This window comes from Zea mays, chromosome 1 (genome assembly GCF_902167145.1).
Source record: "Zea mays cultivar B73 chromosome 1, Zm-B73-REFERENCE-NAM-5.0, whole genome shotgun sequence".
Taxonomy (NCBI): Eukaryota; Viridiplantae; Streptophyta; class Magnoliopsida; order Poales; family Poaceae; genus Zea; species Zea mays.
In genome coordinates this window covers 23,154,523-23,181,532 of record NC_050096.1, presented here as the reverse complement: position 1 = coordinate 23,181,532, position 27,010 = coordinate 23,154,523, and the positions used below count along the sequence as shown (strand labels likewise).

The 27,010-nt window shown below is 50.1% G+C and overlaps 1 protein-coding gene and 1 non-coding gene across 9 annotated transcripts; one reads left to right on the top strand and one right to left on the bottom strand.

The window, feature by feature from the left end:
• Positions 1 to 1,137: 1,137 nt before the first annotated feature.
• On the bottom strand, positions 1,138 to 8,295 carry LOC103644498 (uncharacterized). 8 transcript variants are annotated; one of them, XR_004852991.1, is made up of 6 exons: positions 7,796 to 8,295; positions 6,343 to 7,676; positions 4,173 to 6,061; positions 2,164 to 4,099; positions 1,699 to 2,046; positions 1,138 to 1,566 (listed from the first exon to the last, which is right to left on the bottom strand). It is a non-coding gene; the product is annotated as an uncharacterized protein (transcript). The 8 variants fall into 8 exon arrangements; XR_002265525.3 differs by lacking the exon at positions 1,138 to 1,566 and having other exon boundaries at positions 1,649 to 2,046; positions 2,164 to 3,826; positions 3,950 to 4,099; positions 7,796 to 8,291; XR_002265520.3 differs by lacking the exon at positions 1,138 to 1,566 and having other exon boundaries at positions 1,649 to 2,046.
• Positions 8,296 to 10,175: 1,880 nt separating this feature from the next.
• Positions 10,176 to 11,601, top strand: LOC100277970 (uncharacterized). The gene is made up of 3 exons (NM_001151403.2): positions 10,176 to 10,551; positions 10,810 to 10,970; positions 11,097 to 11,601. Exons 1-3 carry the CDS (start codon positions 10,272 to 10,274, stop codon positions 11,307 to 11,309), a joined length of 654 nt encoding a protein of 217 aa, NP_001144875.2. The 5' UTR covers positions 10,176 to 10,271; the 3' UTR covers positions 11,310 to 11,601.
• Positions 11,602 to 27,010: the final 15,409 nt, after the last annotated feature.

The window sequence follows — 27,010 nt, the reverse complement described above, 5'->3', positions numbered from 1 at the left end:
ATCAAGGATTGGGAACTTGCTGATGGTCACCTGCAACACAGTGTGGAGGAAGACACACAAGAACTTGAAGCTGAGCACGACAACCTATGGCTTGATGATCCAGCAACACAATCAGCTAGGGATGATGAAAATGCTTAGTCTTGCAACCTACTAGTCTTATGTTTTATGAGTTGTATTGAACTAATGATTTGTACACTGTAATGGACTGTAATGAACTTATAAACTTTGGAGCTGGGCTGCACTCTTTTTTCCTTCTTAGGGTTTTCTCACGAGGTGTGAGTTTTTACCTAAGAAGGTTTTTAATGAGGCGGCCATTGCACTAACAGCTCCTAATTATAATTTCATATCTGTGTTTGTGTACTATCCTGTGAACCAACTGTTATTTAATGTGATCATTTCATATTTGTATTAATATGATATTATCTTGTGAATTGATAAATGAATTTTGTTGTCTTAATATATGTAAATAATATGTTATTATGTATGATTAATTCTGTTATATGTATGTATTTATATACTGCTTTACTGTTGGTTCGGGCCGGTGGCGGCACGGTACGTTGAGGCCCACCGGGCCAACGGGCCGGCCCGGCATGATTTTTTCCTATGCGTGCCGGGTTTGGGCATGTCCCTAGGCACGTGGGCCAGCACGACCCGGCCCGAAGCATCAACGGGCCGTGCCTGGCCCGGCCCTATTTATACCGGGCCGAAACGGGTTCGGGCCGGGTCCGGGCCGGGTGGCCCATTTGGACATCTATAGCGGGAGGTCACAGCCTATAGCTAGTTTGACGACCGTACTTGTGTGTGTCCCCTGGGCTCCTGCTGGCCAACTGTTGTACTAGTAGGTAGTACTTAAAATACTGATGCAAAGTACCGTTTGAATTGTCACCATCCCCCCGCGCGCGTAGGCAAGACTATTCTTTAGGGGTAATACATATATAACTGCAGTTATAAAGTTAATAGATAAATATATGTACATATACAATATACAAGACTCACTAATCATAACAATTAACACAGATATGTGCTAAGTGCATGTAATCTTAACTTATTATAAGCTAACTCTTCCATTTTAGACATAAAAAACAGATACAAAACCAAAAAAATTGTTGGGGGCGGGGGGATGGCCCCTTGTCTACGCCACTGTCCTACCGATGCTAATGTTGGTTGTTGCTTTACCATTGATCTCCATCTTCTCCTCCTCTCGCACCCTCCACACCACACAACCATACATGACAGCAGGCTCCCTCAAAGCCGATGGATCCATTGCATGGCCACTGACGACGGTGGTAAAGACCTAGCCACCTCTAGCGACGATCACATGAGTGTCGACACAACTAACCTTGATCCCCTGTTCTCCTTGCATGGTTGAACTCCCTCCACGTTTGGGCGAGGCTGGATCTCGCAGGTGCACCGGAGGAATCAATGATGGTGGTCCCTGCACGTCATCACCATTGTCCACGACACCCTCCTCGTTAAAGATTGTGGGTGCGTAGGTGACGCCGACCCACCATCCTCGTCGAAGATGGCGGGTGCGCAGGTGACCCAAACGTTCTAGGTTTACAAAATCTGGATTCAACGAATGGGTTATCTTAGGGTCAGATTCGTTTTTAGTGAAGCTCCTCAAAGGGTGCTTCACCAAACTCTTAAATTGATATAGTTGGGGAAAATAACCACCAATGCCACTTGTTACACACATACCAGTTTCATTTTTCCTTGGACACCTTTTCTTCATCATCCTTCGTGTGTGTGCTACAAGCAAACCGCTCCTGCCTCGGGTGTGCCTCGCAGAGGTCGATCATGCTTCGATTGTGCTCGCCCTACAATGCCTTCCCTAGTCGTCATGTTGCTCTAACCCGCATGCCTGACTGAGTGCGGCCAGTCCTGTTCTCGTTGCGTCCGCCCTGCTCCGACCACGTTTGCCCCGTTTATTGATGTCTCCATCGTTTCGCCTTAGGCGCTAGCGTGCCTAGTTGCGCTTGGTCACGCTTGGGTGTGTCGTTGTCGCACACGGACATGAGGACAATTGCAGGCTAGTTCTGCATGCACCTGATATGCATAAGAAGAAGGAAGATTAAAAACATATTATTAACACTAGGTAGATGCCCGTGCTTTGCAACGGCATATAAAATATTCGACAAAATATCACTTCAACAACTCAATGACCTTGCATCAAGTAGAACCATACTAATTGCTCCACAACCAATGCATGTCAATATTCAATGTGCAGCATTCACTCCTGCTTGCACTCAACAGGTCGTTCGCTGCTGCCTTTCCCCCTCCAGCAGCCCCCTTGGTCTTTTGTTCCAAAGAAGAAAGAAAATGTCAAAACATACTTAAAACTTAGAAGCTGGAAAGGGTGAAGTGATATTCCTCATCATCCTCGTCATCTTTGTCTTCATCATCGTCCTCACTATACATAACTTCAAATTCCTCATCTTGAGTAGCCTCTCTAGTAAACCATGATACAACATGTGGGGGTCATCTTGTCGCTGATGGTACATATGGCAGATATAGAAAGGATAATTTAGAAGTAATAAACAAAGTCTTAATCTTCCATTTTGGACAATAATTTATGGGCTTTTAGATAAAAGAGTGGGGCTTATGTAAAACAAAAAAACTATTATTTCACTATTGTAGTGTAGCAATATCGGGCAATAATATTCCACTACACCTAATTTCGAAAGATTAGAGCAGATGATGAGTGACATTTTCCCAAACCATTATAATAAAAATAGAGACATGAGAAACGTAATAGATATAGATATATAGAGAAACGAGATTTGTATCGCGTAAATATTCTACTACATCTAATTTCCAAAGAAACAGATCGATTTATATCCTTGCTCGCTTCTCGTCGTCGCCACAATGTCGCCAGAGCCTCCCCCGTCTTCTCTGTCGCCACCATAGCGGAACTTGTTGCTGACCTTTTCACGCCACCCTCAGCAAGAAGCAGCATGATTAAAGGAAGGTGGAGAAACTCCTACTTTATATTTATATAATACAATGCACGTACATTGCGAGAACACAAAAATTATTCGATAAAATCTTTGCGCATATGTTATCATCGACTATAGTATATATTTTCTAATGGCCAACAATTGACAACAGTTCAAAGGAAAAGTCATGTATAATGGATAATAAATGAATTATTCAACACCACAGTACCTGCGTGCTTCTGTTAGCCATGCTGAGATGACAGTAAGAGAGACAATGGACTTCTCTTTCAAGATGCTTGGAACCAATAATGAATTTGGTAAGTAGGGATAATAGTAGGGAAATATTTATGTACAAAAGTTACCGTGTCTGCTACAATTGCTGATGGTGCAACCAGGACTTTAGACCTATTGGTGAAAATCAATAATTTTTTGGTGCATAAACTAATAGCACGCGGTAAAAAAAATTATGTAATAGCAGTGGACTTCTGAAAAGAGGGGGGAGAACAGCATGAGAGTTCATGTACATACAAAATATCAGATTTTTATAAATGCATGCATTATGGAGCTTGACAACTTGGGATGCAGTTATATGGAGTAAAACAACATTTTTGTTGTTTGATGCAGAGCAGATCTGCAATCTGCTTGCAAAGGTCAACACTGTAGGTTGGGACATCATAGTTGAGATCCCCTAATTGCAAAGGTCAACACTGTAACTCACATCCCCTAATTGCAGACTTGCATCGACAAAAGAGCATATGCTTAACACAAAATAACACATGGCTAAACAAATATCATTTTGCTTATACCAAGGTTATGCACTTGTGCTCCTGTTTTTATGCACAAACTTACATTGCACATTAGCAGACCTTATCATGCCTCCGAAATGCAGCCTGTAACACATAGATCATGTAGGGGTCATTATTTCTCGATTTACTGTAACATGTACAATTAACATATACTTACATTACACCTATTTGCAAAAACTAAGGAATATTTTGCATATATTTTTATACCAAGTGCAGCGTCTAACTTAGGCATTTTCCACTATAGGTGCTGGATGAGCCCAAAGTTTGCAGGGTTTCGTAGGCCTCAATTTTCATCATCCTGACTGTGGCATCCTTGAGACGGTTCGTCATGTCGTCGACAGCTCTTTAGTATGTACTCTAGTGGCAGGTTGAGATGAGAGAAGGTCAACACGGGGCCTGGGAATTGAATATGTAGATGCAGAGGGCTTACATGGAGGTCGAACTCACGATGACTTGCGTGCTCTCCGCCAACAACGATGTGGGCATGGGTGACAGATGACAGTTTTGGAAGCACATATGGAACTGCATATACATATGTCAGTACGTCACTCTGTAAAATTACATGGTTCATTGTTGACGCGTCGTGAATAGCTCCGTGCAAAACATCAACAGGATTGGCAATGGTGCACATCAATTCTGGCTGCATGATTCCTTGGTTAAATGGGCCAGTAAGGTCGCTTGATCCTGGTTCAACTCCATAGAAAGCAAGATGTCTGTCTTGTGAAAGCAGCATCTGCAAGCAACGATTTACACTGAACAAAGCATATTTAAAAATAACACCTAGAGGGAGATATGGTGATCGATCGAGTGGGTGGCTTTACACCTAGAGGAAAAGCATGCTGAAATTCGCCCCGAGATTTTTTGGGGCAAAGAAGTAGACAAAAAGCACCATGAACTAACCAGTGAGGTAGTGACCATATATAAAAGGAAAAGCATGAAGCAGATCATGAACTCACCAGTCCATCAGTCATCAGATATTAAAGGAAGATCAGGAAAAAACAAACCTCAAGGAGCATAAGTTTGATATTTTAGCCATAGTGAATTGGGTTGTGAACAGGACTGGTGATTTGCTCCTGAATTGAGTCTCATCTATTTTGTCGATTGGGGTACAAATAGCATGCAATAGATCAAAGGAATGAAAAAATATCACACAACACTAATCTTCTTTTGTCCATTGTGGCAACAGGCATGTGCCAAGGTAGTGTCTTCTTTTATCCTCCTAAGTAAAATGGCAAAGGAACCAATTCAGTCGAGGGCAATTAATTAAATTGGATGGCAATGAATAAGAAGTATCATGTGAGCAGATTAAAAAGAACCACACAAGACCAAAAAAATCTCATCTGATCTGCTTTGGCCGTGAGGCATGGGCCACCTCTAGATGTCCACGGATAACATCTTGCAGTTTCTATATATCACTAAAAGATCAATCAGACCAATATGGCAGCTTTAGACATCCCAGGCATGTAACATGAGGAAAAAAGATACAAGAACATAACTAATGAAAGTACTATCCACCATAATCAATGACTGTCATAAGAATAATATATACCAAATATAAAGATCTGGAAATATAATTGTGGACGCAAAGAGCGAGACTGCTATTGTTGTCTGTCCTGAATTCGTCAGTATCAGGCTAAACAGAGCCGAAAACACGGAGAAGTGGATCTCATCTAAAACTGAGCATGGCGTTGCATAGAAATGCAGGATTTAGTCATTCAAAGCATGATATTGGTCTTCATCATATTGCTTTGACCACAACAATGACTAAGTAAATGACTCATAATCCAATATTGAAGGGCATCAATACACAATATACTGCTACACTAAAATAACATCTACACCGAGTGTCCAAAAGCATTCCAAAATGATAGCCTATGTCAGACTCTAGAACCTCTATTGAATTTGGCCTAGAATAATCCATAGTTTCTATGCTCATCATAGAAAAGCATGTCATTAATCATCACTTAACAGAAAAAGCATGTATACTTTCTTGTGGCAAACTCTGGAACATCTTTTGTGTGGTTATGCTTCAGATAATTTAAAAGAAAAGCACAGATCACCACCCCTGACCCCAGAACATCTCCACCTACTCACAAGACACTAACATCACCATTTTAAGAAAACCGAGACGTACTAACTGAACAAGAGCCTAATATATACACCATTTATTGAAGCACAAAGATAAGCACACATTGCAGTTTGGTACAAAAACAATCTCAATGCAGTCTAGAAAAGTTGGTTACCTCCTCAACGATTGTTGTGATGTCAAGTTGAAGGATCCTAGAGCATAATGACCAAACAGAGACAGGTTACTTTAGCCTGTTTACAAAGATAGAGAAATCATTATGCCAAGTTGAAAAGATATGGTAGATCATCTGCAGCTCGTATCAAATTCAATTGTAACTATGGCAGAAGTGATATGTAACACATGTTTATTAAAGAAACTAAATATTTATATTTATTACACATAAGTTATTTTAGACTCAAAACACTATGGCATAACTCACTTTTAATCAGAACTACTACTATCTAGAAACGAAGTGATAAAAAAAAAATCAACAATCCAGCTTAGCGTTATATCATGAGCAAGAATAATGTACCCTTGATTCCAAGTTCATCAGAACTGTAGATTCGATTGCCTCTTTAGCACAATCAAGTTGTTCTTGTGTAACTACAAGAGGTAAAAGAGGGAGGACAAAGGAACACAAACGATAATGGTCAATCCAAAATTGAAATAGGATAGTTGGCAAGAAAGAAGCCTTTTCCAAGAGGCACAATCTCCAGGAGTTCCCCTGCTGCCAAATCCATAACCTTCGTTGAAAAGTCTAGGCTCTGTTAAATGATAATATTAAAAAACAGTCAGCTATATTAATTGTTTGAACAAGGGCGTACACAATTTAGATTATGCTCCAGGAGAGTGCTAGCTTGTCGGCTTGTCCAATTAATTAAATTGGTCTTACCTTGACTCATACAGGTGCTAGCTCAAGTTCCAATAAATCTGTGGAGTTTAAATAGACCATTGTTGCCAAAATACTTTACAATATCATCATGTGCGCTATCATGTTGTGTTAAGGTAATAATTAAAACTTACTAACCTAAGTTAGGTGCCTATCTAGTTAGCTCGTTGCCTGCCCAGGAGGGATGAACCTCTACTGGTACTTTTATTCTCTGAAACGAACAACTAAACCTTACTCTCCTTGACCATGCATCACAGTACCACCATCGCATTAGGACTTTCCTTCTACATGCATACCTAATGCTCTACAGACGCCTAGTTTGCAGTGCATGCAATTGTAGACCTGTAGGAAAGATACATGCATGCACCAGCCGCCATTGACATCGAGCAACATTGACATGTTTCTCCTTGCAGTTCACAAACAAAGAATGACTTGGCCTCAATCCGTGAATGCAGACAACTTCGTCAGTCTCCACATCACAATTGACTCGGTCTATGGCCCAGATTATTTTACACTTACATTATTCTGGACATCCAAAACCAAAGCCTAACAAAGAGTAATTCATGTGAGATATAGACGTATAGCTACCTCGTCCAGCCTATCTCCAAGATTTTAATTCACTGATCAGCGCAAGCGATCAGATTGAGGCGAGTTCACATTGAATAGGAGGGGATGGTGGTTACCGAGATGGGAGGCCGTGCCTTGGTGACATGCGCAGTGTGATGGAGTGACTCACCTCGCCTCCATCTTCTCGACCGTGCACAACCCCAGCTTAGCCCCGACTTCGGCCACCGGCGAGCGCATCCCTTGCAGCCCCGCATGTCCTCCTCTTCAGTCGCCTCCTCCGGGCCGCCGGCCGCCGAGAAGCCTACGGTGGCACCGTTCAGGCCCTGGAGGTTGCCCATCACTGCGGACGTTGTGTCCGGCGCGGATAGGCGCCTCGACGGTATCGCTCTCGCTGGAGATAGACGCCGTCTCTAGATCGAGGGCCACCCCGAGGAGAAAGGGTAAATGAAATCCGCTTCCGAGTGCGACTGGTGGGAGCTGAGACGCCAGCCGATGGAGAAGCTCATAGGGAACCCCATTCAAGACTTACAGGTGGTTCCATAGCAAATAGAGCTATTGTTCTGGCCCCAATCTCGCAAGGTTGCTCTGGCTGCGGCTGTGGTGTCCCTGGCTCCACCGCGCGCTCCACCGCCCGGAGAGGGAGGAGGCCGAGGACGCGAGGCGGTCCACGTACTCGCGCAGCCAGCCGTGGGACCCGGCTGCCTCCGCTAGCGCCTCTCCGGGCGTCGCCTGTGTCTCCGACTTGGCCGCCGCAGAAATCGGAGTCCGCCCCGCCGCCGCCATCATCGGCCCCAACCTCGCGAACGAACACGGCGCAGGGAGCAGAGATCGGCTGCGTGAAATGTGGAGGCCGCAGAGCACAGGGGAGCGCGAGATTGGGGGGATTATGGCGGTTGCGGGATGCTATCGCGACCGAGATTTCCGGATGGAAGCCACGGATGCGGGCGGTTGCCAGGGCGGCTGCGGGTTGCGGCGTGGGGCGGCTGCGGGTTGCGGGGCGGGGCTGGCAGAACGCGGCAGTGTGCACGCCTACACTGTTAACATATAGAGTAGTAGAGATGTAAAACCCATGCATAAGAATAATGAAGACTAATAACATATTATTAACATGTAAAACCTATCAAACGTGAAATAGATATTTACAATCAAAATTTGGTTGCATGGATCTTAAGGTGCCACGTAAAACTAAATGCTTTTACCATAGATCTGAGATTTAGTGGAAGTATTCTATAACTAGCATATAGTTTGTAATAACACAATGGTCTCACGGAAGGGAGGGTCGACGACAACGTGAGGGGAGAGGTTTATGGTGGCGACGACGACGACGCGAGTGAGTAGGAGAGACATCTGGGATGTGATGGATGGGGAGGCGACAGGGTCACTAGGGAGGATAGGGATAAGAGATGATCAAAATAATATTGCCCATCGAATTTGAGTAAGTGAGATAGGGTTATCCACCGATCCTAATTGTTTATTTTGATAGTGTGTTAAGTTTAAGTACAATTTGTTTGGTGATTTAATGGAATTTATGGGTATATGGGTGATTTAGTTGGTTGAGTTTTACAAAGTTTAAACTAATGAAGTACACATTGATATAGATAAAGAACCGATTCAATTTTAGGTAGCTATCTCATCCTCACACTCTCACATTTGTAAGGCTATCTCAAACAACTTACTTGTTCTTATCCTCATTTTAAAATTCACTCCGTAAACTACATAATTCTCATTGTAAAATAGTGTATTACATGACCATATAAATGGTCTCTGACCATAGGCTATTTTCAGAAGCCATTCTATCTTACTTTCTGTTTTACTTATCATTTAATCTATTATGTGTTTTGTACATCTATATATATAGGTGTACATTCGGGCCGCCCGGCCCGGCCCGGCCCAAGCCCGAAAAGGCCCGTAATGTTTGAATTTCGGGCCGGCCCGGCCCGTTTGAATTTCGGGCCGTGCCGGGCCGGGCCATGGGCCTAGCCCTCGGCCCACGGCCCGGCCCGTAATTGCTTAAACGTGCCGGGCTCATTTCGGGCGGCCCGAAATTATAAAAGCCCGAAATTCACATTACGGCCCGAAATTCAATTTTAGGCCCGAAATTCAGTTTTTGGCCCAAAATTCACATTAGAGCCCTAAATTCAAAAAAATAATAAAACAAATAAAAGATAAGACAAATAAATTTGAACAAAATCAAACTTAGTATTTGTATTAAAGTTACCACAGCTATGCAATGACTACCTCATTTATAAATCATTTTGTTAGAAGGAAAAAGAGTATAATCAGCTCTATACGAAGTTCGTAAGTTCAGTTTATTGTCTAATGTTCATAACAAAAGCAAAATTACATCACACACTCTAATTCAAAGCTACAAAAAACATCTAACTAGCATTATCTCTAGCTTTGTGTTATTTATCAAGTATATGAAAGTGTGGAATGAAGTGTGGTTTTAATAAATATATGGGCCTTTTCGTGCCTCTATATGGGCCATTTCGTGCCTGCCTTAAACGGGCCGTGCTCGTGCCCGCCCATGGGCCGTGACCTCGGCCCAAACCCGGCCCGATATAACGGGCCGTGCCGGCCCGGCACTAAATTATTTCGGGCCGTGCCGTGCCTGGGCCGTGCTTTTTTTTCCGTGCTTCGGGCCGGCCCACCAGGCCCGGCCCAAATGTACACCTATATCTATATACACGCTGTGAAGATGGCCTAAGACCTGACAAGAGGGGGGGGGGGGGGGGGGGGGGGGGAATCCGCGTATCCGCCACGTATCACGTGCGCCCGCCCTGTAAATCTGATGAGACCGCGCAGGCCAGACAGGTACCGTGCATCGTCGGCTGCAATGGTTGCTGGACTGGACTCCGTGCGCGCCAACCACTCTATAAAACGTTCGGCGCCGCTAGCGCCCGCGGTTCATTCGCCCACCTCATCTCCCTCTCCCGCCCCGCCTTAGAAAAAGAACACGAGGAGCGCGCGTGCTCCCCGGCCCCGCGGCAGGCAGACACGCATCGATGGGCAACTGCCAGGCGGCGGAGACGGCGACGGTGCTGATCCAGCACCCGGGCGGCGGCCGCACGGAGCGCGCCTACTGGGCGCTCTCGGCGGGGGCCGTCATGGCGGCGAACCCGGGCCACTACGTCGCGGCCGTCATCACCGTCCCGCAGCCGGGCGGCGCGGGAGACGACGGAGCTGCCTCTGCCTCTGCCGCCGCGCCCGTGAAGCACCTCAAGCTGCTCCGCCCCGACGACACGCTCCTGCTCGGCCGCGTCTACCGCCTCGTCAGCTTCGAAGGTACTACTGCGCGTGCAGCGCGCGTCGTGCACGGGCACGGCACTGGCTCCGAACGAGCCTACGTTCGTGGTCGTGTTAGGCCGCCCGTCACTTCGCGTGTCCGTATTTGGTTCGGACCAGAATGCTACTGTTTCACCGTCGCTGCCGGACAGCTCTTTCGTCTTGCGCCTTCATTTTCTCATGTCGCTTTTTGCTGCCGGTCCAACTAACGAACGTGAGTGAACTGTGTGTGTGTGTGTGTGTGTTGGGGACGGGCAGAGGTGCTGCGGGAGTTCGCGTCGAAGCGGCACGTGAAGCTGAGCCGCGTGACGGTCCGGGCCAAGGACGAAGGCGAGGACGTGAAGCCGGCGCCCAAGCATCGCCGCCGTCGCGCCAGCGGCGGCGGAGAGCGTAAGGAATCGGAGCGGTCACTCGCCAAGGTACCCCGGGTCCCCCCCTTCTTCATGGACTTCCGTCCGCAGTCTCCAACCACTGATCTGATCACGTCCCCCCACGTACCGCGTTTGATAAGCCGCGCGCATTCACTCCGGTTCCCATCAATCCAGGTCATGGGGCAGACGGAGGAGCAGCTGGTGCCGGAGGCAGGCCCGGCCTCGGGCCCCGCCCCCAGCTCCTCCAAGCAAGGGGACGCCGACACGCCGGCCGGCCTCGACGCCGACCTGGAGGCGCTCCTGCAGCCGCACGGGGCGTTGCTCGGCCGCCGAGCCGGCCGGCAGTGGAGGCCCGCGCTGCAGAGCATCGCCGAAGGCGAAGGGTAAAGGGGGGCGGGGCGGCGGGCGCCACCAGCTCGACCGTTCGGTCCGCGGTCGGTGAGCAGCCGAGCTCCGTCGTCTCCGTCTCCGTGCAAGGTCAACTGCAACTTGCGAGGCTGACAGCGTATTGTAAAATAAGTTCATTGTTAGCGCGCCCGACTGGTGTCCAGATGTGTAGCGGCAGCAGTTGGCTAAGCATAGCACTAGACTAGTATAGTAGTATCCATGCATGGATTTGATGGTGTGTTTGTAATAAGGTAAGTAGTATACGGTATCGCATAAAATCTTTATCCTGTTCTTTGTGAGCTCAATCATCGTCATGGGATGGACAGCGGGCCGGGCGACGTGCATATATGTGGTTCGATTTGGCGTGGTTTTACAACACCCGACCCTTTCCATAATAAACGAAGCACATGCAGCAGCCCAGTAGTAGTCAGTCAGTCGTGGGTTGGAATCGGAATGCCATAGTACAGCTACACTGCACACGATGTTAACGTGCCAGATTGATGGAATGGGAGGCTTCATTTTTTTTTGGCGGAATGCCCTTGGACCGTTCTTGTTGGCTGGGCCGTACGTCCGGTCCGGCGTCCAGCTCTGTGTCGTCGCATCGCCAGTTCGTGCGGAAAAGCGAACTATGTGTGCTGGCTGGTAGTACTATCGACTTGTAACTCTGAACGCGCGTGCCGCACAGAAGACTGAAGACCTCATGGTCATGGCATGGAGGAGGAACCGACGAACAAGCACGTGCACTGATGCAACTCGATCGAGCGAGGCCGGGGCGCCGGGCCCAGCATCCGCAGAGGCGCCGAGATGCCGGATGCCCGGACCGTGGTGGCGTCCGGTCCGCGCAGCAGTGTCCCGTTTCGTCAAGCTCGCGGCAGAGAGCAGACGCGCAGCGCGTGCGTGTGGGAGTGGGAGACGTGTTGCAGACACAGGTGTCCTTTGCTTGCAGCGGTGGCCTGAACGGACCCAGGTCTCGCCCCTGGTGTGCCTGGTGGTGGCTGCTGCACTGCAGCTGTGTGGCTGTGGCACGCGTGCAGCGCATGCGCAGCGCAGCTACCTCCTCTCTGGCGACATGATAAGTGCCTGCGGCATCCTCAGCTCGTAGCCGGTCCCGGTCAGGTGCCCTGCCGCCCGGCGAAATTCCTGGCCAAGCGCTGCACACACGCTGACACACAGGAGAGCTGGAGCGCCTGGAGGGGGTAAAAGATTCGTGCGCCAACATACACATACATGACGGATCGCGCCTCAGAAACGGTCCGGTCGATGCTGCTGGGAACGTCTCGTTTTCTTCTGGCTATTGTGCTGTACGTACTGTGCCACTGGTTCCGTCTCGCAGCAGAAACGATTAGCTATACGGCTGCAGCGGGGCCGGGGAAGATGAGCTACCACAATCCCCGCCGCTGCGTCGCCCCAAGGTGACTCGCCGTAGCCGAGTAGCCGACTCCTCCTTGCTGCGTATTATTTTCTTCTTTCAGCCCACCCGTAGCCGTAGCCACTCGTGTTCGCCGTGCTCCTCGAGTCGAATACTATTCTGTCTAACTGTCTCTGCGACCGGAATCTCGCTGGCTTCGTCTCGCAGACCCAGCAGCATTTTAATTATGTTGCATATCCTAGTAGCTACCAACAGCAACAAGGGTTGACCGACCGACACTTGTGCATCGTCGTGTTCCTCTGGAGATGCTGACGTGTCCCTTCAGCCTTACCTGACCTGACCAGGTGACCTGACATGCCAGGGTACCCGATGGACCCGTACGGGGAGCGCGGGGTAGACGAGCACCAGTGCACCACCACCACCTCCGCCGCCGCCGCTGATGAACGCGTCGCCGTACGCGCATCAGCCTCCGTTGACACGTCCGCGGGCTGCCATTGCGCGTCCGGCCATGCATGCAGACGGAAAGAAAGGTCGCAACGGCTTACAGACAAAAGTCGCTAGCCGTCTGATCAGCGCTTAACAAGCAGGTTTTCCATGCCTGCTACTCGTGCAGAGAAGGGGATTTAACTCGTGGTGATTAGGCAACCAGAGGGGGCAGGTTATAGTGACGTTTTTTATGGTCCAGCAGGCTTCATGCATGCTCCTTTTTATTTACCTTTTCGTATAAATTACATTTTATATAGCATATTACTCCAACAAAACTATTTATTTAGTTTGGCTAGTCTATTAGACAGTCAATTAACTTAGAGAGTCGAATAATTTGGCAAGTCATATGGCTAGTCTATTAGACAGTTAGGACATGTTTGGTTCATGACTAACTGAAACCATACTTTACCTCAGGTTAGTCCTAATATTAGTCTTTCGAATTGAAGAACTATGAAGTATTTGGTTTATATGATAGATGTCATTGTTGTATTATATCTCTATCTCCATCTAAACTACTATAAAATCACCAATTTCCACAGTTTCATCGTCTTCGTGCGACCCTCACTCTTTGTTCTCCCCATATTTAAATGATAAAAAGATAAAATTATGCAAAAATACAATTTCGAATCGTGGTGGTTGGCTTGAAACTCCATTTCATACCCATCTAGTCAACAGAACACACACGTCTTTATGTTTTATACTATACTTAAACATAAATTTATACTATACTCAAACATAAATGAAAGTTGTAGCAATATACAAACATCTAGCTGAAAATTTTATCAAATTTGGGATACATTGTCTCTAAAAAACTTAAAACAACTTATAATTTAGAAATTTTACGGTTCCATACACTACACAACTCATGAAGCCAGTCCACGCCATGTGTGCATCCTACCTAGCCCAATTAAATCAAGAATCCTCGAGCCTGATACATTTGTCCATTCCTTCCCCTCCTATTTGCTGCCCCACCTAAACCCCCGAACAGGGATAACAACGAGTACACACCCATCGGGTAGTATCAATTTATATCCGGACCTATAAAAAAAATTATACCTATCGGATTACCCATTTATACCCGCATATATAAAATCTTACTCATATCTGTACCCGTGCGGGTAATTTTACCCGTCGGGTAACCAATACTCGTTAGAAAAGTCTTATACTCCAATATACCAGTCATTAGAAATATTAAATAAACATACAAAAATAAGTTTAACTTTACATATAACCAATTGTATGATTACATAATTTGGTAGCTAGATAAATGATAGCTAGAGAACGGTTTTATTTTAGCTAAGATGAGCTCTATTAGAAGGTTATAGTTGTATTGATGCGAATATATTTTACTCATTAATAGACGGATATTGTCGGGGACCATAATTAGGGGTACCCTCAAGACGCCTAATTCTCAGCTGGTAACCCCCATCAGCATAAAGCTGCAAAGGCCTGATGGGTGCGATTAAGTCAGGGATCAGTCCATACGAGTGACTCGATCACGCTTCACCCGAGCCTAGCCTCGGACTCGGGCAGCCGACCTCGAGGGACTTCCGTCTCGCCCGAGGCCCCCCTTTTAACGGCGGACACATCTCCGGCTCGCCCGAGGCCTTGGCTTCGCTAAGAAGCAACCCTGACTAAATCGTCGCACCGACTGACCGAGTTGCAGGGGCATTTAACGCAAAGGTGGCGTGACACCTCTATCCTGACGCGCGCCCCCCGGCAAAGCCGAAGTGACCGCCGTCACTCCGCTGCTCCACTGACCGGTCTGACAGAAGGACAGCGCCGCCTGCGCCACTCCGACTGCAGTGCCACTCGATAGAGTGAGTCTGACAGGCAGTCAGGCCTCGCCAGGGGCGCCAAAGAGAACTCCGCTCCGCCCGACCCTAGGGCTTGGACTCGGGCTAAGACCCGGAAGACGGCGAACTCCGCTCCGCCCGACCCCAGGGCTCGGACTCGGGCTCGGCCCCGGAAGACGACGAACTCCGCTCCGCCCGACCCCAGGGCTCGGACTCGGGCTAAGACCCGGAAGACGACGAACTCCGCTCCGCCCGACCCCAGGGCTCGGACTCGGGCTAAGACCCGGAAGACGGCGAACTCCGCTCCGCCCGACCCCAGGGCTCGGACTCGGGCTCGGCCCCGGAAGACGACGAACTCCGCCTCGCCCGACCCCAGGGCTCGGACTCCGCCCTGGCCTCTGCCGAACGACTTCCGCCTCGCCCGACCCAGGGGCTCGGACTCGGCCTCGGCAACGGAAGACAGATTCGATCCCAGCTTCGGAGGAGCCCCCACGTCGCCCGGCCTCGGGCGCGGGCCCGCCACGTCAACAGGGAGCGCCATCACCACTCTACCCCGAGCCGACTCGGGCCGCAGAGAACAAGACCGGTGTCCCATCTGACCAGCTCCGCCAGATAGGCAATGATGGCGCCTCCCAAGCTCCATGACGGCGGTGGCTCTCCGCTCTCTTACGGAAGCAGGTGGACGTCAGCAAGGGCTCGACCGCTCCGACAGCTGTCCTTCCGCCAAGCTCCGTTGCTCCTCCGACAGCCACGACATCACGCCAGCAGGGTGCCAAGATCTCTCCGGCTGCCACATTGGCATGTACTTAGGGCGCTAGCTCTCCCTTCGCTAGACACGTAGCACTCTGCTACACCCCTCATTGTACACCTGGATCCTCTCCTTACGACTATAAAAGGAAGGACCAGGGCCTTCTTAGAGAAGGTTGGCCGCGCGGGACCGAGGACGGGACAGGCGCTCTCTTGGGGCCGCTCGCTTCCCTCACCCGCGTGGACGCTTGTAACCCCCCTACTGCAAGCGCACCCGACCTGGGCGCGGGACGAACACGAAGGCCGCGGGACTTCCACCTCTCTCACGCCCGTCTCCGGCCACCTCGCCTCTCCCCCCTTCGTGCTCGCCCACGCGCTCGACCCATCTGGGCTGGGGTACGCAGCACACTCACTCGTCGGCTTAGGGACCCCCCGGTCTCGAAACGCCGACAGTTGGCGCGCCAGGTAGGGGACTGCTGCGTGCTGACGAACAGCTTCCCGTCAAGCTCCAGATGGGCAGTCTCCAGCAACCTCTCCGGCCCGGGACGGTGCTCCGTTTCGGGAGTCTTGAGTTCATGTCCTTCGACGGCAGCTACAACATGATACTCCTTCCACCGTCGTGCGACAACGACAATGGCGGCCGACAACCCGCCCGCCGGCGGCGGAATCGACGACATCTCCCCCGCATGGTGGAAGAACAACCTTCGAGCTCGCTCCGTCCTCTCCCCCGCCAACGGAGGAGGAGGCAGGGCAACCAAGGCCAAGCGGGAGGCCGCGCTTCGTCGGCCGTCGAGCGAATCGACGCCCCCGACGCCCCAACGGAAGGCACGCCGGGCGTCGACCTCGCGTTCGAGACGAAGGCAAGCGCTGTCCCCCCGCGACACGCCGATCCCGAGCGAGAAGACGACGCCAGCGCGCTCGTGGAGAGCTTGCAGGACGTCGCCCTTGTACCTGAGATGACGGCGCAACCAGTCCCCGATGTGACTATGTCGCTCCGCGTCGACCAAAAGGTACTGACTAACTCCCATCTTACGTCATTTCGACTCGGCCTCAACCCGCCTAGCAACCTTGCTTTGACGGGCGCTCTCATTGAGGCGAGTGCAACCCCACTGGGGTTTCATATGCGGTCGCCTTGGGACCGGTTGACGGACGTCTCGACCTACGGGCCCTCTGGGTCCGAGGAAGATGACGATCCCAGCATCTGTTGGGATTTCTCTGGACTTGGCAACCCCAGTGCCATGCGGGACTTCATGACCGCATGTAACTACTGCCTCTCCGACTGTTCCGACGGAAGCCGCAGCCTTGACAACGAGGGCTGCGGCCCAAGCCGCGAATGTTTCCACATCGAGCTAGGGGATCCCTCCGAAGGCAACCATCTCGGTATGCCGGAGGACGGTGATCTTCCTAGGCCGGCGCCTCGCGCCGACATCCCGTGGGAGCTAGCTGTGGTCCCCGTTCCGGCGGGGGGTTACGACCCACAACTCGAGCAAGTCCGCGAGGCGCAGGCCAGGCTCGACGAGGGAACAGGAGCGCTTGAGCCGATCCGTCGGGACGTCGGACGGGTATGGGCGGGCCAACCCCCGGCCGGAGAAATACGTCACCCACCCCAAGGTCTCCAGCACCGCGTCGCCAACGATGTCAGGGTCAGGCCGCCACCCGCATCCAGCGGGGTCGGTCAGAACCTGGCAGTCGCAGCGATGCTCCTCCGCGCGATGCCGGAACCATCAACTACCGAGGGTCGGCGGATCCAGGGAGAGCTCAAGGATCTCCTGGAAGGCGCTGCGGCCCGACGGGCCGAGAGCACTGCCTCCCGAAGGCAGGGATACCCCTCGAAACCTCATGCCGCGACTTCCCGATTCATGCGGGAAGCCTCAGTCTACACCGGGCGCACGCGCAACACCGCGCCTGCGGCCCCGGGCCACCTCGGCAACGAGCACCATCGACGCGACCGTCGGGCCCACCTCGACGAAAGGGTGCGCCGAGGCTACCACCCCAGGCGTGGGGGGCGCTACGACAGCGGGGAGGATCGGAGTCCCTCGCCCGAACCACCCGGTCCGCAGGCCTTCAGTCGGGCCATCCGACGGGCGCCGTTCCCGACCCGGTTCCGACCCCCGACTACTATCACGAAGTACTCGGGGGAAACGAGACCGGAACTGTGGCTCGCGGACTACCGCCTGGCCTGCCAACTGGGTGGAACGGACGACGACAACCTCATCATCCGAAACCTCCCCCTGTTCCTCTCCGACACTGCTCGCGCCTGGTTGGAGCATCTGCCTCCGGGGCAGATCTCCAGCTGGGACGACTTGGTCCGAGCCTTCGCCGGCAATTTCCAGGGCACATACGTGCGCCCCGGGAATTCCTGGGACCTTCGAAGCTGCCGGCAGCAGCCGGGAGAGTCGCTCCGGGACTACATCCGGCGATTCTCGAAGCAGCGCACCGAGCTGCCCAACATCACCGACTCGGATGTCATCGGCGCGTTCCTCGCCGGCACCACCTACCGCGACCTGGTGAGTAAGTTGGGTCGCAAGACCCCCACCAGGGCGAGCGAGCTGATGGACATCGCCACCAAGTTCGCCTCTGGCCAGGAGGCGGTCGAGGCTATCTTCCGAAAGGACAAGCAGCCCCAGGGCCGCCCATCGGAAGAGGCTACCGAGGCATCTACTCCGCGCGGCGCCAAGAAGAAGGGCAAGAAGAAGTCGCAATCGAAACGCGACGCCGCTGACGCGGACCTTGTCGCCGCCGCCGAGTACAAGAACCCTCGGAAGCCCCCCGGAGGTGCAAACCTCTTCGACAAGATGCTCAAGGAGCCGTGCCCCTATCATCAGGGGCCCGTCAAGCACACTCTCGAGGAGTGCGCCATGCTTCGGCGCCACTTCCACAGGGTCGGGCCACCCGCGGAGGGTGGCAGGGCCCACGACGACGACAAGAAGGAAGATCACCAAGCAGGAGAATACCCCGAGGTCCGCGACTGCTTCATGATCTACGGTGGGCATGCGGCGAATGCCTCGGCTCGGCATCGCAAGCAAGAGCGCCGGGAGGTCTGCTCGGTGAAGGTGGCGGCGCCAGTCTACCTAGACTGGTCCGACAAGCCCATCACCTTCGACCAGGCTGACCACCCCGACCACGTGCCGAGCCCGGGGAAATACCCGCTCGTCGTCGACCCCGTCATCGGCGACGTCAGGCTCACCAAGGTCCTGATGGATGGGGGCAGCTGCCTCAACATCATCTACGCCGAGACCCTCAAGCTCCTGCGCGTCGATCTGTCCTCCGTCCGAGCAGGCGCTGCGCCCTTCCACGGGATCATCCCTGGGAAGCGCGTCCAGCCCTCGGACGACTCGACCTCCCCGTCTGCTTCGGAACACCCTCCAACTTCCGAAGGGAGACCTTGACGTTCGAGGTGGTCGGGTTCCGAGGAACCTACCACGCGGTACTGGGAAGGCCATGCTACGCGAAGTTCATGGCCGTCCCCAACTACACCTACCTGAAGCTGAAGATGCCGGGCCCCAACGGGGTCATCACCGTCGGCCCCACGTACAAACACGCATTCGAATGCGACGTGGAGTGCGTGGAGTACGCCGAGGCCCTCGCCGAGTCCGAGGCCCTCATCGCCGACCTGGAGAACCTCTCCAAAGAGGTGCTAGATGTGAAGCGTCATGCCGGCAACTTCGAGCCAGCGGAGACGGTTAAGGCTGTCCCACTCGACCCCAGTGGCGACGCCTCCAAGCAGATCCGGATCGGTTCCGGGCTCGACCCCAAATAGGAAGCAGTGCTCGTCGACTTTCTCCGCGCAAACGCCGACGTCTTTGCGTGGAGTCCCTCGGACATGCCCGGCATACCGAGGGATGTCGCCGAGCACTCGCTGGATATTCGGGCCGGAGCCCGACCCGTCAGGCAGCCTCTGCGCCGATTCGACGAGGAGAAGCGCAGAGTGATTGGCGAAGAGATCCACAAGCTGATGGCAGCGGGGTTCATCAAAGAGGTATTCCATCCCGAATGGCTTGCCAACCCTGTGCTTGTGAGGAAGAAAGGGGGAAATGGCGGATGTGTGTAGACTACAGTGGTCTCAACAAAGCATGTCCGAAGGTTCCCTACCCTCTGCCTCGCATCGATCAAATCGTGGATTCCACCGCTGGGTGCGAAACCCTGTCCTTCCTCGATGCCTACTCAGGGTATCACCAAATACGGATGAAAGAGTCCGACCAGCTCGCGACTTCTTTCATCACGCCGTTCGGCATGTACTGCTATGTCACCATGCCGTTCGGTTTGAGGAATGCGGGCGCGACGTACCAGCGATGCATGAACCATGTGTTCGGCGAACACATCGGTCGCACAGTCAAGGCCTACGTCGATGACATCGTAGTCAAGACAAGGAAGGCTTCCGACCTCCTCTCCGACCTTGAAGTGACATTCCGATGTCTCAAGGCGAAGGGAGTCAAGCTCAATCCTGAGAAGTGTGTCTTCGGGGTGCCCCGAGGCATGCTCCTGGGGTTCATCGTCTCCGAGCGTGGCATCGAAGCCAACCCGGAGAAGATCGCAGCCATCACCAGCATGGGACCCATCAAGGACTTAAAAGGCGTACAGAGGGTCATGGGATGTCTTGCGGCCCTGAGCCGCTTCATCTCACGCCTCGGCGAAAGAGGTCTGCCTCTGTACCGCCTCTTAAGGAAGGCCGAGTGTTTCGCTTGGACCCCTGAGGCCGAGGAAGCCCTTGGGAACCTGAAGGCGCTCCTTACGAAGGCGCCTGTCTCGGTGCCCCCAGCTGATGGAGAAGCCCTCTTGGTCTACGTCGCCGCAACCACTCAGGTGGTTAGCGCCGCGATTGTGGTCGAGAGGCAAGAGGAAGGGCATGCATTGCCCGTTCAGAGGCCAGTCTACTTCGTCAGCGAAGTACTGTCCGAGACCAAGATCCGCTACCCACAAGTTCAGAAGCTGCTATATGAGAGCACCTAGAGGGGGGGTGAATAGGTGATCCTGTAAAACTTCAAAATCTTAAGCCACAAAACTTGATTAAGCGTTAGCACAGTTAATGCCAAGTGGCTAGAGAGAAGATCTTGCACAATACGATAACCACAAGAAGTTCAACACAGAGAAGACACAGTGGTTTATCCCGTGGTTCGGCTAAGTACAAAACTTGCCTACTCCACGTTGTGGCGTCCCAACGGACGAGAGTTGCACTCAACTCCTCTCAAGTGATCCAACGATCAACTTGAATACCACAGTGTTATGCTTTTATTTTCTTATCGCGTTCGCGAGGAATCTCCACAACTTGGAGTCTCTCGCCCTTACACTTGAAGTTCACAAAGAAGCACGGAGTAAGGGAGAGAAGCAACACACACAAATCCACAGCAAAATGCGCACACACACGGCCAAGAATCGAGCTCTAAAGACTATCTCAAAGTTCTCACTAGAACGAAGCTCGAATAACTGAAAATGACAAACGAATGCGCAAAGACTGAGTGTGGATGATCAAGAATGCTCTAAGGTTGCTTGGTGTAGCTCCTCCATGCGCCTAGGGGTCCCTTTTATAGCCCCAAGGCAGCTAGGAGCCGTTGAGAACAAATCTGGAAGGCTGATCTTGCCTTCTGTCGTCGGGTGCACCGGACAGTCCGGTGCCCGATTTCCTTCCTTAAGTGTCGAAGCCGACCGTTGCAGATGCGGGAGCAGTTGGCGCACCGGACAGTCCGGTGCCCCCTTTCGACCGTTGGCTCGACCACGTGTCCTGCGCAGATCGCGCGGCCGACCGTTGGCCCGGCCGACCGTTGGCTCACCGGACAGTCCGGTGCACACCGGACAGTCCGGTGAATTTTAGCCGTACGCCGTAGGCAAATTCCCGAGAGCAGCTACTTCGCTCGAGACAGCCTGGCGCATCGGACACTGTTCGGTGCACCACCGGACAGTCCGGTGCCCCAGACCGAAACAGCCTCTTGGCTGTACACAGCCAACTCTTCTCTTCTTCTTTCTGTTTCTGATACTTAGACAAGTATATTAGTACACAAAACCAATGTACTAAGACTTAGAAACATACCTTTGCTCTTGATTTGCACTTTGTTCATCCATGGGCATAGATTCACCTTTAAGCACTTGTGTTGGCACTCAATCACCAAAATACTTAGAAATGGCCCAAGGGCACATTTCCCTTTCAATCTCCCCATTTTTGGTGATTTATGCCAACACAACATAAAGCAACTAGAACAAGTGCAATATCACCTCAAATAAAACTCAAAAGTTATTTTGATTCAATTTTGGCATATATGGATCATCCTTTGCCACCACTTGGTTTGTTTTTGCAACTCAAACTCAAATCTCTATCTCTAAGTCAAACACACATGTTGAAGCATAAAGAGAGTCATTCCAAAAGAGATTGATCGAAGATTTCGAAAACTCCCCCTATTTCCCATACTCAACACTTCTTCCCTCAAGAAGCCAACTTTTGACAAGAGAGACAATAAAAGAGTTTTGTCAAAGCAAAAAACTCTATTCTACTATTTTCAAAATCGCTCAAGTGGTAGCTGATCCATTTATCGCTTTGGCCTTTATTTTCTCCCCCTTTGGCATCAAGCACCAAAACGGGATTAATCTTGGCCCTTTAACCCCATTGCCTCACCAAAGTCTTCAATTAAGATCAAATGGCAATAAGATTTCATGAGATGAACTTGGAATAAGTTACCCTCTCATCTGAGTGCAGTGGAAGTCTTTCATGGTCCAAGTCCACCTTTTCCCTTTCAATCCTCCTTCGAGACTAAATCATCAAACTCAAGCACATGGTTAGTCTCAAAGGGTCAAGTTGTAACACATCTCCCCCTAAACATGTGCATCACTTTGCAACGGACTTGTGAGGTCCAGGGAGTGTTTGTACAACTTGAGCACCATAATAAGCAACAAAATGCAAAAAGGAACATGATCAAAAGCATAAATACATGTATGCTACAATTCAATCCAAGTTCCGTGAATCTAAGACATTTAGCTCACTACGAACCTGCAAAAGGTCTTCTCATCTAGAGGCTTGGTAAAGATATCGGCTAGCTGGTTCTCGGTGCTAACATGAAACACTTCGATATCTCCCTTTTGTTGGTGGTCTCTCAAAAAGTGATGTCGGATGTCTATGTGCTTTGTGCGGCTGTGCTCAACAGGATTTTCCGCCATGCGGATAGCACTCTCATTATCACATAGGAGTGGGACTTTGCTCAGATTGTAGCCAAAGTCCCGGAGGGTTTGCCTCATCCAAAGTAGTTGCGCGCAACACTGTCCTGCGGCAACGTACTCGGCCTCAGCGGTGGATAGGGCAACGGAGGTTTGTTTCTTAGAATTCCATGACACCAGAGACCTTCCTAAGAATTGGCACGTCCCCGATGTACTCTTCCTATCGACCTTACATCCAGCATAGTCGGAGTCTGAGTATCCAACCAAGTCAAAGGTAGACCCCTTTGGATACCAGAGCCCGAAGCAAGGCGTAGCAACCAAATATCTAAGAATTCGCTTCACCGCCACTAAGTGACACTCCTTAGGATCGGATTGAAATCTAGCACACATGCATACGCTAAGCATAATATCCGGTCTACTAGCACATAAATAAAGTAAAGACCCTATCATTGACCGGTATGCTTTTCGATCAACGGACTTACCTCCTTTGTTGAGGTCGGTGTGTCCGTCGGTCCCCATCGGAGTCTTTGCGGGCTTGGCGTCCTTCATCCCAAACCGCTTCAGCAAGTCTTGCGTGTACTTTGTTTGGGAGATGAAGGTGTCGTCCTTGAGTTGCTTCACTTGGAACCCAAGGAAGTAGTTCAACTCGCCCATCATCGACATCTCGAATTTCTGCGTCATCACCCTGCTAAACTCTTCACAAGACTTTTGGTTAGTAGAACCAAATATTATGTCATCGACATAAATTTGGCACACAAACAAATCACCATCACATGTCTTAGTAAAAAGAGTTGGATCGGCTTTCTCAACCTTGAAAGCATTAACAATTAGAAAGTCTCTAAGGCATTCATACCATGCTCTTGGGGCTTGCTTAAGTCCATAGAGCGCCTTAGAGAGCTTACACACGTGGTCGGGGTTCCGTTCATCCTCGAAGCCAGGGGGTTGCTCCATGTACACCTCCTCCTTGATTGGCCCGTTGAGGAAAGCGCTCTTCACATCCATTTGGAACAACCTGAAAGAATGGTGAGCGGCATATGCTAGCAAGATACGAATTGATTCTAGCCTAGCCACAGGAGCAAACGTCTCCTCAAAGTCCAAACCTGCGACTTGGGCATAACCTTTTGCCACAAGTCGAGCCTTGTTCCTCGTCACCACCCCGTGCTCGTCCTGTTTGTTGCGGAACACCCACTTGGTTCCCACAACATTTTGCTTGGGACGTGGCACCAGTGTCCAAACTTCATTGCGCTTGAAGTTGTTGAGTTCCTCCTGCATGGCCAATACCCAATCCGGATCTAGCAAGGCCTCCTCTACCCTGAAAGGCTCAATAGAAGAGACAAAGGAGTAATGCTCACAAAAATTAACTAATCGAGATCGAGTAGTTACTCCCTTGCTAATGTCACCCAAAATTTGGTCGACGGGATGATCCCTTTGAATCACCGCTCGAACTTGGGTTGGAGGTGCCGGTTGCGCTTCTTCCTCCATCACGTGATCATCTTGTGCTCCCCCTTGATCACACGCCTCCTTTTGATGAACCTGTTCATCGTCTTGAGGTGGGGGATGCACCGTTGTTGAGGAAGAAGGTTGATCTCGTTCATCTTGTTCCTGTGGCCGCACTTCTCCAATCGCCATGGTTCGTATAGCGGCCGTCGGAACATCTTCTTCATCTACATCATCACAATCAACAACTTGCTCTCTTGGAGAGCCATTAGTCTCATCAAATACAACGTCGCTAGAGACTTCAACTAACCCCGATGATTTGTTGAAGACTCTATACGCCTTTGTATTTGAGTCATAACCTAACAAAAACCCTTCTACGGCTTTGGGAGCAAACTTAGAATTTCTACCCTTCTTCACTAGAATGTAGCATTTGCTCCCAAATACACGAAAGTAAGATACATTGGGTTTGTTACCGGTTAGAAGCTCATACGAAGTCTTCTTGAGGAGGCGATGAAGGTAGACCCTGTTGATGGCGTGACAAGCTGTGTTCACGGCTTCCGACCAAAAACGCTCGGGGGTCTTGAATTCTCCAAGCATCGTCCTCGCCATATCGATTAGCGTCCTGTTCTTCCTCTCTACCACACCATTTTGCTGTGGTGTGTAGGGAGCGGAGAACTCGTGCTTGATCCCTTCCTCCTCAAGGAACTCCTCCACTTGAAGGTTCTTGAACTCGGACCCGTTGTCGCTCCTTATCTTCTTCACCTTGAGCTCAAACTCATTTTGAGCTCTCCTGAGGAAACGCTTCAGGGTCCCTTGGGTTTCAGACTTATCCTGCAAAAAGAACACCCAAGTGAAGCGGGAAAAGTCATCAACAATAACTAAACCATACTTACTTCCTCCTATGCTCAGATAGGCGACGGGTCCGAAGAGGTCCATATGTAGCAACTCCAGCGGTCTTGAGGTGGTCATCACATTCTTGCTGTGATGTGCTCCTCCCACTTGTTTACCTGCTTGACAAGCTGCACAAGGTCTATCTTTTTCGAATTGCACGTTAGTCAAACCTATCACGTGTTCTCCCTTTAGTAGCTTGTGAAGGTTCTTCATCCCCACATGTGCTAAGCGGCGATGCCACAGCCAGCCCATGCTAGTCTTAGCTATTAAGCATGCATCTAGACCGGCCTCTTCTTTTGCAAAATCAACTAAATAAAGTTTGCCGTCTAATACACCCTTAAAAGCTAGTGAACCATCACTTCTTCTAAAGACAGACACATCTACATTTGTAAATAGACAGTTATATCCCATATTGCATAATTGACTAACCGATAGCAAATTATATCCAAGAGACTGTACTAAAAACACATTAGAGATAGAGTGCTCATTAGAAATTGCAATTTTACCTAACCCTTTTACCTTGCCTTGATTCCCATCACCGAATATAATTGAATCTTGGGAGTCCTTATTCTTGACGTAGGAGGTGAACATCTTCTTCTCCCCCGTCATATGGTTTGTGCATCCGCTGTCGATAATCCAGCTTGAACCCCCGGATGCATAAACCTGCAAGGCAAATTTAGGCTTGGGTCTTAGGTACCCAACTCATGTTGGGTCCTACAAGGTTAGTGCAAATATCCTTAGGGACCCAAATGCAAGTTTTGTCTCCCTTGCATTTTGCCCCTAACTTCCTAGCAACTATTTTCCTATCCTTTCTACAAATAGCAAAGGAAGCATTTAACGTACAATAAATTGTAGAAGGTTCATTCACTACTTTCCTAGGAGTATGAATAAAATTCTTTCTAGGCACATGATGAATAGCATTTCTCCTAGACATATTTCTACCATGCATATAGGAAGAACTAGAAGCAAACATGGCATGAGAGTTAAAATCATCATAAGCATTATAATTCCTATAAGCATTTCTAGTTTGTCTCTTATCATGGTACATAAACACATGGTTCTTTTGCACACTACTAGTCATAGGGGCCTTCCCTTTCTCTTTGGCGGAGATGGGAGCCTTATGGCTTGTTAAGTTCTTGGCTTCCCTCTTGAAGCCAAGTCCATCCTTAATTGAGGGGTGTCTACCAATCGTGTAGGCATCCCTTGCAAATTTTAGCTTATCGAAATCATTCTTGCTAGTCTTAAGTTGAGCATTAAGACTGGCCAACTCATCATTAAGCTTGGAAATTGAAACTAGGTGTTCACTACAAGCATCAATGTCAAAATCTTTACACCTAGTACACATTACAACATGTTCTACACAAGAATTAGATTTATTTGCTACTTCTAATTTAGCATTTAAATCATTGTTGACACCTTTTAAAGTAGAAGTGGTTTCATGACAAGTAGATAGTTCAAAAGAAAGCATTTCATTTCTCTTAATCTCTAATGCCAGTGATTTTTGTGCTTCTACAAATTTGTCATGTTCTTCATACAACAAATCCTCTTGCTTTTCTAAAAGCCTATTCTTATCATTCAAGGCATCAATCAATTCATTAATTTTATCTATCTTAGATCTATCTAAACCCTTGAATAAGCATGAATAATCTATGTCATCATCATCACTAGACTCATTATCACTAGAAGAAGCATAAGTGGAGTCTTGAGTACTCACCTTCTTCTCCCTTGCCATAAGGCATGTGTGACGCTCGTTGGGGAAGAGGGATGACTTGTTGAAGGCGGTGGCGGCGAGTCCTTCATTGTCGGAGTCGGAAGAGGAGCAGTCCGAGTCCCAC